The sequence below is a fragment of the Cajanus cajan genome, chromosome 11 (genome assembly GCF_000230855.2).
Source record: "Cajanus cajan strain Asha chromosome 11, NIPB_CcT2T_4, whole genome shotgun sequence".
NCBI lineage: Eukaryota > Viridiplantae > Streptophyta > Magnoliopsida > Fabales > Fabaceae > Cajanus > Cajanus cajan.
Window position 1 is genome coordinate 3,038,650 of NC_138527.1, and position 18,543 is coordinate 3,057,192.

The 18,543-nt window shown below is 31.2% G+C and overlaps 1 protein-coding gene across 1 annotated transcript; it reads left to right on the top strand.

Moving 5' to 3' along the window:
- Positions 1 to 833: 833 nt before the first annotated feature.
- Positions 834 to 3,375, top strand: LOC109816796 (cytochrome P450 71D11). The gene is made up of 2 exons (XM_020381920.3): positions 834 to 2,062; positions 2,462 to 3,375. Exons 1-2 carry the CDS (start codon positions 1,118 to 1,120, stop codon positions 3,074 to 3,076), a joined length of 1,560 nt encoding a protein of 519 aa, XP_020237509.2. The 5' UTR covers positions 834 to 1,117; the 3' UTR covers positions 3,077 to 3,375.
- The last annotated feature ends 15,168 nt before the right edge of the window (positions 3,376 to 18,543 follow it).

The following is an 18,543-nucleotide window of genomic DNA, read 5'->3' on the forward strand; positions in this document are numbered from 1 at the left end:
TTCGTACCACTTGTTAAAGACATTACTAATAAGTATTTGAAACTTACATGTACAATATTATTAGTTTAATTTTTTTTAATCTTTATAATTTTATTTACTTTACCTTTTAGTTTGTATAATTTAAAATAATTCCTTAATCTTTATACTTATCATTTTTAATCTTTCTTTAATCTTTATAATTTAATATAAATATTTTTAGTCTCTATACTTACAACTTTTTAATCCTTTTAGTTCTTATAATTTTTTTTGTAACGTTGACTTTTTGTGTTGACATGATAGAAATTTTTAATTTTGTGATATAAAAATAAAAGAGTATCTTAACAATAAACCTAACATATGAAGGTATAAAAGAGATACGAAACTCAAGAGATATAATTTAGAGTAACTTTATCAATATAAATTAAATATAAGATACATAAAGTTGAATTAATACATTTGTTATGTCAACATATATAAAAGAGACAATATTACAAAAAAATAATAATAATAAGAACTAAAAGGATTAAAAAACTACAAGGATGTAGTAAAAAGATTTGTCCTAAACTATAAGGACTAAAAATGATTAAAAAAATAAGTATATGAACTAAAAATATCTATTTTAAATTATAAGGATTAAAAGATAATAAAATAAGTAAAATTATAAAGATAAAGATGTATTTTAATATATATTATTAAATGACATAACAAGTGTCCACAGGAAAAAAGAATGACATAACAAGTAAGTAAAATTTTGTGCCGGTGTTATTGGACTAATAAGTAAAGCATTAATTAAAACATTAAGGCAAAAATACACGTGACATGATAACATGACACGTGGTATGACACGTGTCACATTCATTAAATATTTAAACGGAAGAAACAAAATGTCAAACATTGAGATAAGATGTGAGATTAAATTGATTCAATTAATTAAAGTGAAACTAAATTGATACTAATAAATAATATAAGAGACAAAAAATATATTTTTGCCAAACATTAATTATACACACTTGTCGAAGAAATAACCTTCGAGAACATAAGCAAAACTACTATAAACAAGAAGAAATGAAGAGCATCATCAACCCAAATCCCAGGTTTCATTTGATAGTCTCTCTTTGTCCATAGTCGATATAATCTTATGATGAAGACTATAATATATCCTTATTGGCTATTCACCTCCATGACCTCTCCAATGCTTGACTTATTAGCCCTCATCACTTTTTCTCTCTTGATAATTGTGACACTAAATATAGTGAGGAATCATAAGAAAACAGATCAACCAACTCAAAATATACCTCCAGGACCATGGAAGCTACCGATTATAGGAAATATACCTCATATTCTTACATCTGCACCCCATAAAAGATTGAGAGACCTAGCCAAAATATATGGTCCTTTGATGCATCTGCAACTTGGAGATAAGAGCACAATCATTGTTTCCTCGGCCGAGTATGCTAGAGAGATAATGAAAACTCATGATGTTATCTTTGCATCAAGGCCTCGTAGTGCAACTTCAGATATATTGTCCTATGAAGCCACAGGTATTGCTTCTGCACCTTATGGAAATTATTGGAGAGTGTTACGAAAGATATGCACAATGGAGCTTTTGTCCCCAAAACGTGTCGATTCATTTCAGCCAATAAGGGAATTAGAAGAGCTCACCAGTCTCATCAAAATGATTGATTCTCATAAAGGATCTCCCATCAACCTCACTCATGTAGTACTTTCATCGATATATTCTATCATTTCAAGAGCTGCTTTTGGCAAGAAGTATGGTAAAGAGCAAGAAGAATTCATATCATTGATGAAAGAAGGACTTACGATATTGGGAGATTTATTTCCTTCTACTAGATGGCTTTCAGTTGTCACCGGTTTGAGGCCTAAGCTTGAGAGGTTGCATCGACAAGTTGATCAGATTCTAGAAAACATCATCATTGAACATAAAATGGCAAAGTCAAAAGTCAGGAAAGGTCAAGATGAAGGAAAGGAAGATTTGGTAGATATTCTCCTAAAATTCCAGGATGGTAATGATAGTAACAATCATATTTGCTTAACTAATAAGCATGTCAAGGCTACAATCCTGGTAAGGATCATATATAACATCTCGCTAATCCTTTTACGAAGATAATCTTGCTCCAAGCGGTAGAGAGTAGAAGAATAGTTACCTAGACTCAACCTTGTGATATCTGTATGAGATTTTTGAGTGCAATAGCTGTATGATACGTACTTAGCATAAGCAAGGGTGGACTTTAAAGGGAAAAGTGCTTAGTTTAAAGTAAAAATTTCCGATCAACGGTTGAGATTTAAACATCGAGATTCTTTAAATAAGTATATGTATTTTATTAATTACAATCTCAAAATTATGTTTGATTTTATAACTACTTTTAACTTTGCACTTTAACATCTATGAAGTGCACCTCTCTATTTATAGCTAGCAAATGTTTCTTTGAATTAGCTTAACATCATAGATAATACCTTTCAGGAAATCTTTGGTGCCGGGGCTGAGCCATCAGCAATTACCATAGATTGGGCTACGGCTGAGATGGTAAAAGATCCTAGAGTGATGAAGAAAGCACAAGCTGAAGCGAGAAAGGTATTCAATATGAAAGGAAGGGTTGACGGAACATGTATCAATGAACTTAAATATTTGAAATTGGTTGTTAAAGAGACCCTAAGATTACACCCTCCTGGTCCTCTTTTACTTCCAAGAGAATGTAGACAAGCATGTAAGATTCATGGCTATCTCATACCATTCGGAAGTATTGTCATAGTCAATGCTTGGGCAATTGGAAGAGATCCAAACTATTGGACAGAACCGGAGAGATTTTATCCAGAGAGATTCATTGATAGCTCTATTGATCATAGTGGGAACAGTTTTGAGTACATTCCATTTGGTGCTGGAAGAAGACTATGCCCAGGCAGCAACTTTGGTTTGATGAATGTTGAGCTAACACTTGCGTTGTTATTGTATCACTTTGATTGGAAGCTTCCCAATGGAATGAAAAATGAGGACTTGGACATGACCGAGGAATTTAAGGTAACTATTAGAAGAAAAGAAGACCTGTACTTGATTCCTGTATCTTCTTCTTTTGGATAAACTTCAAAAAGAATTTTAAGAAAAAAAACATGAAATAAGTTTATGTATAACTAAAATTATTTTATAAACAAGTTAAACAGCATATTTTGGATGAACTAATTTAATAAAATTTCTGTAAAAATTAATTTATAGATGATTATTTTAGTTTTTAAATAAACTTATTTCATTTTTTTTATAAATATTTGTAGAGAAGTTTATCCAAATAAATTTAAAACTTGTAGTCTTTGAATATGTTATTCTCCATTTACTCCTTAAATAAAAGCATATAGTTTGTACATGTTCATTGGATTACGTAAATCTTCTAATGCGTTCCGAGAAGTTTTTCAATTTTTAGAACAGCCAGGCCGTGGCTGCCGCAAGTGTGTATTATAAGTTTATTCAATTAAATATGAAATTAATACTCATTAAAAATTAAAATATATTTCAAATTGAAGGTATTGAAAAATTGTTAAATAATAATAAAAACTTATTTCTATTTTAAATTCATGTCATGCTTATAAAATATATTACCGATAATACTTATAATTGTTGTTATAATTAAATTAAATTTAATTTTTTTTTATATATTTGATTTAGTATCAACTATATATATATATATATATATATATATATATATATATTAATTAATTATGGGATAGTGATTTAAATGAATAATTATAGAGTGATATTTTGAAAATTTTAATTATTAAATTTTATTTAAATAATTTTAGAAGAATAAGATGTAAATTGATAAGTTATACTAAAATATAACTCAAATTTTCAAATTCGTCTAAGGTCTCATAATTTTTAGACACGACACTGACAATAGATGAGATTAGTTGACCTATCGACATTCTATAACTTTTATATTTCAATTTTTTAGTCTATTAATTAATTAATTAATTTAAATTACTTCTAAATGAATAATATTAATTGATATTAAACTATTTCTATTTGTTGGTGAATTTTTGTTGGTTTTAAAAATATTTGTTGGATGTTTTTGCCCTTAACAAACCATATTTTACTTAAATCACTTTCATTTTCTTATTTGAAACATATTCAAGTTCTTTATCAAAATCACAAATTGAAGGATACGTGGTGAAATACAAATAATTAACATTTGAAGTCTTTTGATTTTGATAACAAATTATCATGTTAAGATAATTCTATAATCAACCTTTTAACAAAATTTTGGACAAATCAAACTAATCTCAAAGTATTGTAAAGAAAAGTTAATGAATAAGTCAATGATTTTACTAAAAGTAGTTATAAAAAAATATTATTTGAACACACACAATTAAATTAAGGTAACTTAGACCATCAATTAAATTATGTTACTATACATATTTTTATCATTATTTAATTTTCTCAATTAATTAAGGTAACTTAGACCATCAAGTAAATTATGTTACTATTTTATATAAAGTACATATAAAATTATAGTCGTATTTTAATCAATTTTTTATAAAATATAATTATGATATTATAATTTATTACAATTCATATATATATTAATGAACTAATAATTTGTTTTTATATTTAGTTGATACTTACATATCTTAAATAACATATTAATTCGTAATTAAGAGACATAATTTGGTTAAAATGAAATTTATAGAAACTAATAAATGATATTTACTTATTATTTATTAATTTATTATGAAATAAAGATGTATATACACATAAAGACAAATTACAAATTCTATGTATTAATGATAGATATTTTAGTTCAAGTAATGTCAAACACTCGATTAGCTTTCTACGATAATTAAATAATTATTTTAGGTTAAATAATATATAATTTAATTGTAACATGTAATAATAGTATGTCATAACATCTATCTAAGAAACGACTTTTTCCATCTGAATTAAGAATTCCTCTACTAACAAATATTATGAGAGTGACACTCTTTTTCTCTATTTTAAAATTAAATAATAAATGGTATATAATTATTATTTATTAAATTATTATAAAATATAAAAGTGTATATACACATAATGAGAAATTACGAATTCAACATTATTTTTATTATATTAATGATAGATATTTTAGGTTATGTCAAACACTTGATTAGCTTTTCATGATAATTAAATATTAATTTTAGGTTAAAAATACATAATTTAATTGTAACATATGATAATAGTATATTATAATGTCTATTTAAGAAACAACTTCTTCTGGAAGTAAGAATCCTTCTACTAACAAATGCTATGAGTGACTATTTTTCTCTATTTTTAAAAAAGGTACAGTTAACGAGTTTTTTACTCAAATAATATATTTTTAAAATAAATTTACCTAAATAGCAACGGTACAAATATATTTTCCCAACTAGCACCATTTACTATTTACATATTTTTAATTTTTTTTTTCGTTTTAGGTCGAGGAAAACTGGGAATTTTGCAACTGGAATGACCCGTTCTGCAACCAGAACGGCCCGTTCTGCATGCATTCTCGTCGTGGTTTTTTTGCAACTGGAACGACCCGTTCTTAAACCAGAACGGGCCATTCTAGAGTTGAGTTTTTTCACATAACCTCAATGTTGGAACGACCCATTCTAAACTAGGGATTTTAGCCCTTTTTAGTAGTTTGGAACGGGCCGTTCTGCCCAATTCGATGCACTGTACCTTTTTTTTTATCAATGTAATATGAATTTTAATGTTTAGCTTATAAACTATTATAATTATACATTATTTGAACATGTTTTCGTAGTGCGATATGCAGGTTATCCAGATTTTTCATTATTAGCCACAATTTGACTCGTACAAGTTTCGAATCTATTAAGACAAGGTCCCATTATTATCATCTCGTGTTTTTAAGTTTAAGACACTATAATTTCATACTTCAAAGGTGTTTCCTTTAAATCTAGCTTCAAACTTAACATTGCAGCGAACACAATTTACCCTTTCAACACAAATACAACGTAGTCTCAAAGAGTAACATCAAGTAATTAAATTTATTGAATATTAACATTATAAATATAACTAAATAAATTTATTAAAACTCATTATAACAATAAAATCAATGGTGACGGGAACTAAATCCATGACCAATATTTGGACATGTCTTCCCAGTGTGACCAGAGGTGTGACAATAGGAACAATTTTTTACACGATTATGTTGTTCTCTAATATCCATCTCTGTTCTAATCCTGCTGGACTTTGGCCGACCCTTGGAAGTCCTCTTGAGTTCTGGATTTGGCCACATAGTTGGACCAGTGTAAGTAGGCCAATAATCTTCATGTTGGAGCTCTCCAAACTATCCTTCGTATACCTTTGCAACTTGTTGTAAGGTATATATGGGAGATATGTAGGTTTGATAGTTGTGATATGCATGTAAGCATGAAGCGAGTACATGCGAGCAAGGGATATGAACTTTCTGGAACTTGCCACAATCACATCACATTCCATCTAGCCTTACTGTAAATCTCCCAGCGGGTCGAACTTCTCTCGAAAGTTGCATTTCTTCCACTAGAAATCTAGTGCTTGATCTGTCAAAGGTGATAACTCTATGAGTATTTGCCTTGGACTGTGCATCTTGAATAGTTTTACTTGCAATTTCTGAGTAGACATGTCCAGCATTAATCATTGCATTCACTTCCTTGCCTTTTTGAACGAAAAACTTGTTGCAACGAGTGTATGTGGCTATTACCATGGAACAAATTGGCAGATTTCGTGTTTTCTTCAATACAGAATTAATAGACTCAGTTAGGTTTGTTGTCATGTGTCCCCAACGTCGTCCATTGTCCCATGCTAATGTCCATTTTTCCCTAGGAATGTTGTCTAACCATTGGGCTGCTTCAACATTAGTATCTCTTACTATGTTGTAATAGTAAAAGAATCTAGGTTCAGTCATCCTATAGGATGAAAAAAATAATAATTAAATAATGAAAACTAATTATTAAATGTTTAAAAAAAAGTAACGATAAAATTACCCATGTTGACGACATCCTTCTTCTTTAGTGCTGCATTTTTGAATCGTCGCATGAAGTTTTGCGCAATGTGTCGAATACAATAGACATGGACAAAATTATTTTCTGTCCAACCACTTCCATTTCTTGAGTATGCACTTCAAATAGCCTCATGACGATCAGAAATTAGGCACAACCCGTCTTGCGGTGTTACATACCGCCTTAAGTTCTTAAGAAAAAAAAACCATGCATTGCTAGTTTCACCTTCAACAACAGCAAATGCAATAGGAATTATGTTGTTGCGACCATCTTGCGTAACTGTGACCAATAACGTACCTTTGTATTTGCCATATAAAAAGGTTCCATCAACTTGAACAATTAGTTTGCAGAAGGCAAAACCATCAATGCATGGTTTAAAGGTCCAAAATAACCTTTTGAATATAACATTCCCCTCTTTCCTAGAACGGGCTGTTCCAAAACTAGAACGGTCCTTTCTAAACTTCTAAAAAGACCTAAAAACGTAGTTTAGAGCGGCCCATTCTGGGTGTCAAAACAGCCCGTTTTGACTTTGAAACGGTCCGTTTCAGATGTAAAATTAACGCATGTTCAAGCCGAACGACCCATTCTGCAACCAGAACGGGTCGTTCCAAAATGCAAAAAAAATTAAAAAAAAAAGTGAACAGTAAATGATGCTAGTTGGGGAAATAAATTTGCAAAATTGCTATTTGGGTAAATTTTTTTTAAAAATGTATTATTTGAGTAAAAAATTCTACAATTAACTAGTATAAAAAAGATATTAAATAATTATTTTAGGTTAGATAGTATAAAATTTTATATAAAAAATTATAGAATTTATATAATTTAATATATCATAACGTCTTTCTAAGAAACGACTTTTTTTTGTCTAAATTAAGAATCCCTCTACTGACAAATACTATCGAAGTGACTCTTTTTCTCTATTTTAAAATGACATTTATAGAAAATAATAAATAGTATGTAATTATTATTTATTAATTTATTATGAAATATAAAGGTGTATATACATATAATGAAAAATTACGAATTTCACATTATTGTATTGTATTAATGATAGATATTTTAGGTTAAATTATGTCAAACACTCAATTAGCTTTCTATGATAATTAAATTGTTATTTTAGGTTAAATAATAATTTAATTTAATTGTAACTATGATAATAGTATATCATATCGTCTATTTAATAAACTATTTCTTCTGCCTGAATTAAGAATCCCTCCACTAACAAATGTTATTAGAGTGATCTTTTTCTCTATTTTTAAAAAGGTACAATTAATTAGTATAAAAAAGATATTAAATAATTATTTTAGGTTAGATAGTATAAAATTTTATACAAATAAATTATAGAATTTTATTATAATTAATTAACATTAATTATGAATTTAATATCAATTAATACATACAACTATCAATTTTTGTAATTAACTTCAATAGAGTGATTTTATATTTAAAGATGAAAAAAATTAGTTGGAATTCATAGAGAATATGTAAAATGACAAATTAAAGTAATAAAAAAAGTTATAATTTGGACATGCATTTTTCATTTTCAATTCCAAATAGAAATGGCTAAAAGTGAGTGTCAGAAATTGTGAATCTAAACTTAGTGATCTACCATGAAAGTTCAACTGCAAAATAATGTTGAATTAGAAATTTTGCGACTAAATAAAAATCCAACATAGAATAGAATGAAACTAAAACAAAAAGATATCACATGGTTAAATTGATCCTACCCAAGAAGACTACAACTCCAATTTTAGTGTCATTCTAAATCGCGATTTGGAATGACACTAAAATTAGGTGAAGTAGATCTAAAGGGTTCTCATTTTGGCCTCTCTGACTACCATAACTTAAAACCCCATCTATGGGCTACTTTAGTTTCTAAAACAATTTTATTCTCTTCTAGTTTTTATGTATCTCAATTGAGAAATGTATCACGACACGATATGTCTAAACAACTTAATAACTATTCAACTCCAATCAATTATCAACTCAAAACATCATTATACATTATTCTAAATCAATACATATTGAAAAATAATCAAACATCATCATATTGTATATAAGTAATCAATACAACTCAATCATTTCCAATACTTAGACAAATAAACAACAAGCTTTTGTTTAACAAACCATGCTTGCTCGTCTCCAAATCACATGTGCTTGATGTGGATGAGGCACAAAGTCTCTAAATGACTTGTGCTCAATGCCACTAAATGTGTGCCCAATGTGTTGGTTGTGAGTAGTACATGAATCTAGAAGGGGGGTTGAAGAGATTCTTCGCTTAGATGGCTTCTAATGGTCTTTCTTTTTCTCTTGCTGATTTCTTTCTTTCTCATACAACTTTTTACTAATCACATTTAGATTACAAACCAAACAAGATACAAAGTATATCAGATTTGTTACACAGTAGAATAGAAGTTATAATCCAAATTAATTTTAGTAATTACCTTCTTTCACTTTATTACCAGATTGCATATATCATATCAGATTTCACAAATCAACAATCTATAATATTCAAGAAAATGTTCCTTTTACTTTCTTGAATTTTTTTTTATCAATTCGATATGAACCATAACAAGATATGAAGGTAAAGAGAGAAATTGCAAAGTAATCAATACTAGTTCAACAATACAAAGGCCTACATCTAGTTTCAGACTTAGCTCCCCGCTAAATCCAGTCTTTCTACTATAATATTCTTTACAAACACCATGTACAAGCAATATTATAATCATAAAACATAATCACCTAATCTTGATCCCACAAGATTATGTAATCACTAGAATTCTTGCACCTCAAGAATCCACTTGAGAAAACCTATCTCAAGATTTCTCTTTCACTCTTTCTTGAGATACCCTTATCTCAAAGAGTCACATACCATAGCATACCCAACTATACAAAATAAAAGGTTAAAGATCATAATTGATACACCTAATATGTAGATTGATCTTCCACAAAGAATTGTTCAGCAATCTTGAATTTCTTTCAAGAAGACACTTTTCTTGAATTTCTTGCTTTTGAATTATTTTGAAAATATTTGATCTTAACTCAAAAACGATTTTCAGATTCTTGAAAATATTTTTCCTTTTCACTCTTTGATCTTTCTAATCAAATATGTCATCCTTCTTTTAAGTTTTTGAAAAGAGTTATATTTATAGAGCAAATAAGATTTCAACATTAAAAACTCGTAACAATAGTAATCTATTACCAATATCATGTAATCTATTACTAGCTTTTATAGAGAACTGAAATCAGAGAAACAAGAAAAGAGGTAATCAATTACTAGTCCTGGTAATCGATTATCTCGTGTTCCAAAAATCATAGAACTCATTTTTCAGCAGAGGTAATCAATTACTGAAGTTGATATAATCGATTATCTCGATGATTTTTCAACTTGTTTCACTTGTTTTCACTCAAAAGTCACTATGGTAATCAACTACATGAATAGGTAATCGATCATCACAAAGAGGATGTTGAATTCCACTTTAAAACTAAGTTTCAGTAATCGGTTACCTCACATGGTAATCTATTACCTGACTTAATCATGAATTCTTTTGAATGAACCAAGTTCCATTTTATGTCAAAACACATTGTAATTTCTTACATTATATTTTCACATGAAATGAGAAACATTAAGTTGAAATATGTTTTATGCTTTCTAAAACAAGATGTAATTTTGAAATTAATTCTTCACAATAAGCAAACACATCTAAGCCTAATTCTAATAAAAATCAATACATTATCCTTTTCAATATAGGCCATGAAATACAAAATAAATTAAGCAAACTAAATAAATCTATACAAATCTAATGCTAACATCATCAAAACTAAAACATCTTCGGTCTTCATAAAAATCTTCAAGAGGGGCTTCAGTAATTGACTCAGTAATTAACTCAGCAATCTTCAATAAACTCAACAATTTAAACACAATGTCATCTAAGTAGAGATCCACTGCCTTGGTCACGTCCAACACCTCTCAACCTGCTTTCGACATCACCAAGTTAGAGAGCTCTTTAAGTATTCACACCTAACGCCTCTCATTACCACGTCTGGTGTAACCAAGTTATAGAGCTCCTCACTGACCAACGTTCGATGTGACACCCTCTACCCTAACAATTATATATAATAATTAAAAGAAATATCTTATTGGGTTAAAAAAAATTATGGAATTAAAACAAAAATTCCAATAACATGAGAGTAGAGAATTCACACTCATCAACTTGAAACATGATCAAATGCGAAAAAAATGAAACATGAGTTCTTCCAAAACAAAATACAATAATAAAGTCCTAATTATGCCTAGCTATGCCCCGATGTCACATATCCTATCAGAGCATGCCCAACTGAAGCTTAAGCCTCATCACCAACATCCTCATGCTGATGATCACCTGCAACATAATTTTAAACACATACAAAGGACAACAAGGGAGTGAGAAACATCTCACTCGATTCAAAGTGTAGAAATAACAGTTAGGCAACACACACACAAATCATACAAGCACAGTCATAGTTACACATTATTTAGGTACAAATTCAAATTATACATACAACAGTAACATATACACAGTCATTCATCATGCAATGATCTCATGGACTCGACTCATAAATGCATGTCGCGTCAGTCATGTGTCTCATAATCACATTTCTCATCATTTCATCACTGGTGACCCAAGGTACACCTTGTTAGCATGTTACATCACTTGGTGACACAAGGTACACCTGGTTAGCTTGTTACATCACTTAGTGACATAAGGTACACCTGATTAGCTTGTTACATCACTTGGTGACCAAAAAGGTACACCTGATTAGCTGGTTACATCACTTGGTGACCAAAAGGTACACCTGATTAGCTGGTTACATCACTTGGTGACCAAACGGTACACCTGATTAGCTGGTTACATCACGTGGTGACCAAAAGGTACACCTGATTAGCTGGTTACATCACTTGGTGACCAAACAGTACACTTGATTAGCTGGTTACATCACGTGGTGACCCAAGGTACACCTGGTTAGCTCATAAATGCAAATGATGCATGTCACACATTCACGATTTCATTGACTCAACATTCCACATTTCACATCTCATCATATCTCATGTCACATTATTTCACAATGTCATATCACAGATCATACGTTCACCTTTCACATTCTCACATCATATTCACATAGTCTCATACAAGAAACTTCTCGTCATCATATACATCAAAATAGTACATAAATCATACGAAGAACTTATCCAAAACATAGAGTTATCATCAACTTTACATATAATGCCTCAAATCATTCATAGATAATATTCCTAATTTTACTTTATAGGGTTTCCCAAAAGAACCCACAGAGCACTCTAATTCATATCAAAACTTATCTATTTTCAAAATTAATCACATATTCATACATCTCATTCAACCAGGAGTACAATAGAAGAATTAGAAATCAAAACAGAAAACGTTCATATTTTGCGTGTTTCTCATATAGGGTTCTCTTAGGAACCCACAAAGCACTCTAATTCATATCAAAACATATTTAATTTTGAAAACAAATACATATTCACACTCTACATCACATAAGGAACGTAACAAAACATTCAGAAAGCAAAACAGAAAACATTCATATTTTGTCTATTCCTAGAAGCATGCATCAGGCAAGGGATTGGGGGCCGATCCTACTACCCAACAATTATTCCCACACCCCCAAGTGAGGTTTCTCACTCCCCCTCTTACCTAGATAAGCAGAAGACGAAGCTAGAGCGAAATCTGGTTGATCTCCTTCTCTTGGTTCTCCTTGGTCTCCAGAAAGTGTGTCTAGAAACAGTGCCAAAGTGCTCTCTATTTATAGATTTCAGGAGTGGCCAGAACGGCCCGTTTCAGATCTGAAACGACCCGCTCTGGATCTTTTCATCAAGTGGAAAATTCACATCTGAAATGGCCCGTTCTCAAATCAGAACGGCCCGTTCCGGAGATGAGTTTTAACTCACAACATCCATATTTGGAACGGCCCATTCCAATTTGGAAACGGCCCGTTCTGGGCTACCAAAATTAGGTTTTTTTAGTAGTTTGGAAAGGCCTGTTCCAATTTGGGAGCGGCCCGTTCTGGATTACTAAATCACCTCAATAAATCTTATGAAAATTACTAAACTACCCTCCATAAAAGTATGAAAATTGGGGTGTTACAATTCTCCCCCTTTTAGAAATTTTGTCCTCGAAATTTACCGAACAGCTGAACGGATGAATCTTCATGGATCTTGCTCTTTACTACCAAATAACACTTTCCTAAATATTTCTCGTCACATTTCCGTTGTGCCACTCAGATGTAGAAACTATACTAGTAGAAAATCACATGTAACTTCACTACTTCACTGATGTACAACTCGATTAATCTTCCCAAGGGACATCTAATATGAATAAGGATAGGGTGAGAAACCTTGGTGAATCTATCCACTAACCAAATAAGATCAAATTTCTTAAGAAAATCAGACAAAACTACAACTAAGTTCATAGATATAGAATCTCACTTCCAAACTAGGACGTCTAAAGGCTGTAAAAATCCTTAAGGCTTCTAGTGTTCTACCTTAGACTTCTGACATACTAAACATAAGTACACAAATTCCTCTACTTCTTTCTCCACCTTAAGTTGCCTGAACATCTTCCTAAGGTCTTGATACACCTTAGTAGCTTCCCGAGTGAATACTAAGAATACTCCTATGTCCTTCCTCTAAGATCATTCTCTTAATTCAGGATTAATAGGCACCCAAATTTTGTTCTAGCACCTCAAAACAACATTGATTCCTACTCAAAAGAGGTTATCTATACTTCTACCAATCTTCTCAACTTGGTTCACTAAGAAAGGATCTGACTCCTGGGCTTCTCTAATCTCATCCATTAGTTTGCTAGTCACATTCAACATACTCAATTAAATGCTCCTAAGGGTAATCTCACACACCAAGCTTAAGTTTCTAACCTCCTTAATCACGTCCAACCCTTAAATCATTAAAAATGATAGATGAATATTCGTCCTACTCAAGACATGTGCTGCAATATCATCTTTACTTCTATGACCTTCTCAACAGATCAAACACCTAAGCGTAAGTTCCCTAGGTACACATACTCGGTCTCCAAGTCTTGTCACCAAAATGAATCAACTAATTATGCTCCTTCAATTTTCTTTTGACAATCCAATAGTTACTCGAGTCATACCTAGTCTCGCATTACTAGGGGTAACCTCACAAGTCAAGCTTAAATACCTAATTTGAACCAAACACTACTACAAGATACATATTCTACATCGATTCTGCGAAGTCATCTACATCGGTTCTAAAACCGATGTAGAATAGAGCGACTTAGAAAATCTATACTCTTTTACATCAGTTTTAAAATCGATGTAGATTATACATAAATTTACATCGATTCTAAGGAGAACCGATGTAGATTTGTGTATACTTTTACATCGGTTCTCAGAGAAACTGATGTAGATTTATGCATAAATCTACATCGGTTCTCAGGAAAACCGATGTAGATTGCATTTTTTTTTATAAATTATGCTTATTTTTATATTCTTTCTAATAACCTGTAATAAACATATATATAAATATTAGAAATATTTTTCATATATAAATATAATGGAAAAATAATTAAAAAAAAAAACAAAATATAAGCAACAAAAAAAAACAAGTGAATTACAGGTTCTGCTAGATCTGGAATTCAAAGTCGGAATTGCTCATTTGCAAGCAGCTGAATTATGTGTTCATGTTGATTAGCTACATTATCTTTCTGGAAGCCACAAGTTATTATTATAAGCAACAAAAAAATTGACTTGGCAAGAATACCAATGCATAAAACAACTTCAACCACAAAATGATCAAAAATATAATAAAATAAAATTATTTACCTGATACAGTTAAGAGAAAGAATAAAAATCAGAAAGGCAAATTACAAAAAATTTCAGTCAAATTATGAGTTTTCACAGTATGAATAAATTCATTAATTCACAATTCAAAGTGGCACCAATTAGTTTAAATTTAGAGTTATATGGTATCAAAATGGGTGGGATGCCAATCCAGCAATCTCTACAACCCATTCTTATCAACAAGTTTATTTCAAAGAGATTTTTTATTTAATAACAGTTTCTTTTGGTTGTTATACACCCCGCCCCCCTCCCCAAGAGTCAGTAATCACATAAAGGAATTAAAATAATATAGGGCAGACATTCAACTTAAAATAAAAAAGAAAAGTGAGGAAAATCCAATTTCTAAAAGTGAATTAAAAATTTACAAGACAACAAAACAAACTTGTAAATTAATCATTTGTAATTGAAACAGAATAGATAAAAGAAAATGAAATATGGGATGCAATAACTTGATGTTAAGCCTCCCTAAATGTACGAGACTATAAAAGTCATGTAAAAGTGTCATATATACAAATGCTCAGCCTATACTAAGATTAGCCCACCATCACGAACATATTCTAATAAATATCACAATTTAGTTTCACTGCATAATAGAGATACAGAAAACTTGGTTTAAGAACCCGAAAACAAATTCTGCACAATTGAAAGAATAACACCAAATTTGACTTGGAAACACATGGAAACCCCTGTATATAGACCTGAAATCCAAAATTACACTGCAAAAAATCGAACATGTAGCATTCCTTGTAGGAGGAATGAAATAGCCCCTAGGCAACTCTGGCAAGCCACTGAAATACTTCAAAGCTGAAACAGTTGCTTGAACCTAACAACCATTATTTTTATTTAACAAGTAGACATTGTTAGAGATGAAAAAATATAAAAAACAAATTGATGCACAAAGACATTTTCTCCAACATACATGAATATGCAAAAATCTATGATCTTAAAAAAGTAACTCAAACCTCGGGGAAAGAAACAATAGAATTTGTTAAAGAAGAAGCATCTAAGGGGATTGTTCTTACTGGAGATCGGTCGTGAAAGACGATCTGCTGGGCAAGATTGGTGAGCCTCCTTTGCTAGGTACGTCGGCTGCTTCAAAGTGGGGGTGGTACCTGCAAAAGAGACATCGATGCTAAAGTTAGTGTTTGCAGATGTATGGGTCTCGTATAAGTAATGCACGTACCTTAGTGTGAATTAGGGTTTATCTAGGCCTTGGGCCTGAGGTCGGTTGTAACCGATTCAGATAGTGGGCTTTGTCTTGGCCGATGTTGTATAGCGCGTGTCCGATGCTGATCTGCGCGGTGATGTCAAGCTTCAAGCTCAGCTTCGCGGTACAGATAGTACACTAGCCCCCCGAGCTCTGAAGACCGTGGGTCGAAGAGTTAATGCCGAGCTCAGTGGAGGGTCATGACTCTTCGCGTACGCTTCTTTATCGTGATGCCATGTGTCATAACTGTCACCTCGTTCCCTGAAATGCATGGGCGGCGTGTTAATGGGAGGTGACGGTTATGTAATGATGGGCCCAGTCGTCATAATGGGCTCCATTAATGTGTCGTCAGTTTTGTTCCTCTCTCTCCACGTGTCGCTTCCGTTTTAATTTTGGGAGACCCCTTTTTTCCCTCTCTCCTTCGCGCCCTCTCAGATTCACTTTACTCTTTTTCCTTTGGTGTGCTCTCGACACTTCTTCTCCCTTCTCTACTCACCCTTCGTCCCCATTTTTCTTGTCCCTGCTCTTCTCTATCGTCGCCATTTCTGGCAACCGGGTCTCCGCCCTCCGTTATTATTCTGTCATTGTCAAAGGAGTACTATATGTTATAGTGATGATGTTGTATGCAATCAAATCCTCTGTATATGCAGAATCTGAGCCCATGACCTGCTTCAACTGAAAAAAAAAACAAACAAATAGATGCTGAAAAGTTTAGAAATTATTCCTTTCTGATTGCACAAAAAATGACAAAGTAATAAACAAAGCATGCTTATTGCTTCCAAGCTCCAACTCAAATGCACAATCATTTTAACTTAAAAACCATTCTACTTCATTCCTTAGGAAGCTACTTACATCCAGAAAAAAAGCAAGAGGAAAACAATCCAAATGGAACTATATCAGCAATACTAATTGCAACAAATTCTAGCACTCTGCACGAAACAAATATCAAAATAAGGTATATGAAAAAAAGTATACCAGCACAGCAAACATTCACTACTAGAAAATTGCAAAATAGTGACCGAAATTAGCGACCGAAATTTATCAGTCGCTATTTAGCGACTGATTTAGCGACCGATTATGAAAAAATCAAAATAGCGACCGATTTAGCGACCAAAATAAGTCGTCGCTACAAAATTGGTCGCTATTTCGGTCGCTAAATAAGAAATTTTAATTTTTTAGTGACGAAATTAAATTCGGTCGCTAAATTATAAATTTTGAATTTTTTTAGCGACGGAACTAAATTCGGTCTCTATTTCGGTCGCTAAATTATAAATTTTGAACTTTTTTAGCGACAGAATTTAATTCGGTCGCTAAATAATAGTTAAAATTAGTGACAGAATTGAATTCGGTCGCTAAATAGTAGTTAAATTTAGCGACGAAATTTAATTCGGTCGCTAAATTATAAATTTTTGATTTTTTTAGCAACGGAATTAAATTCGGTCTCTATTTCGGTCGCTAAAAATTATAAATTTTGAACATTTTTAGCGACGGAATTTAATTCGGTGGCTAAATATTAGTTAAAATTAGCGAGGGAATTGAAATCGGTCGCTAATTAATAGTTAAATTTAGCGACAAAATTGAATTTGATCGCTATTTCGGTCGCTAACTTATAAATTTTGATTTTTTTTAGCGACGGAATTTAATTTGGTCGCTAAATAATAGTTAAAATTAGCGACAAAATTGAATTCGGTCGCTAAATAGTAGTTAAATTTAGTGACGGAATTGAATTCGGTCGCTATTTCAGTCACTAAATTATAAATTTTGATATTTTTTAGCGACATAATTTAATTCGGTCGCTAAATAGTAGTTAAATTTAGCGACGGAATTGAATTCGGTCGCTAAATAGTAGTTAAATTTAGCGACAGAATTGAATTCGGTCTCTAAGTATTAGTTAAAATTAGCGACCGAATTCAATTCGGTCGCTAAATTATAAATTTTGATTTTTTTAGCGACAAAATTTAATTCGGTCGCTAAATAATAGTTAAAATTAGCGACGAGATTGAATTCGGTCGCTATTTTGATCGCTAAATTAGAAATTTTGATTTTTTAGCGACGAAATTGAATTCGGTCGCTAAATATTAGTTAAAATTAGCGACAGAATTGAATTCGGTCGCTAAATAGTAGTTAAATTTAGTGACAAAATTTAATTTGGTCGCTAAACCAAAAATTTTAATTTTTTTAGCAACGAAATTAAATTCGGTTGCTAGATATTAGTTAAAATTAGTGATGGAATTGAATTCGGTCTCTAAATCAGAGATTTTATTTTTTTAGTGACATAATTAAATTCAATCGCTAAATATTAGTTACAATTAGTGATGTAATTCTATTCGGTTACTAATTTTAGATCATATATACATAATCTTATATGAATTCAAGATGATTTGATACTTTATTCTAGTAAACCAAAATTGACGTAATATATTCATTTCAAATAAAAT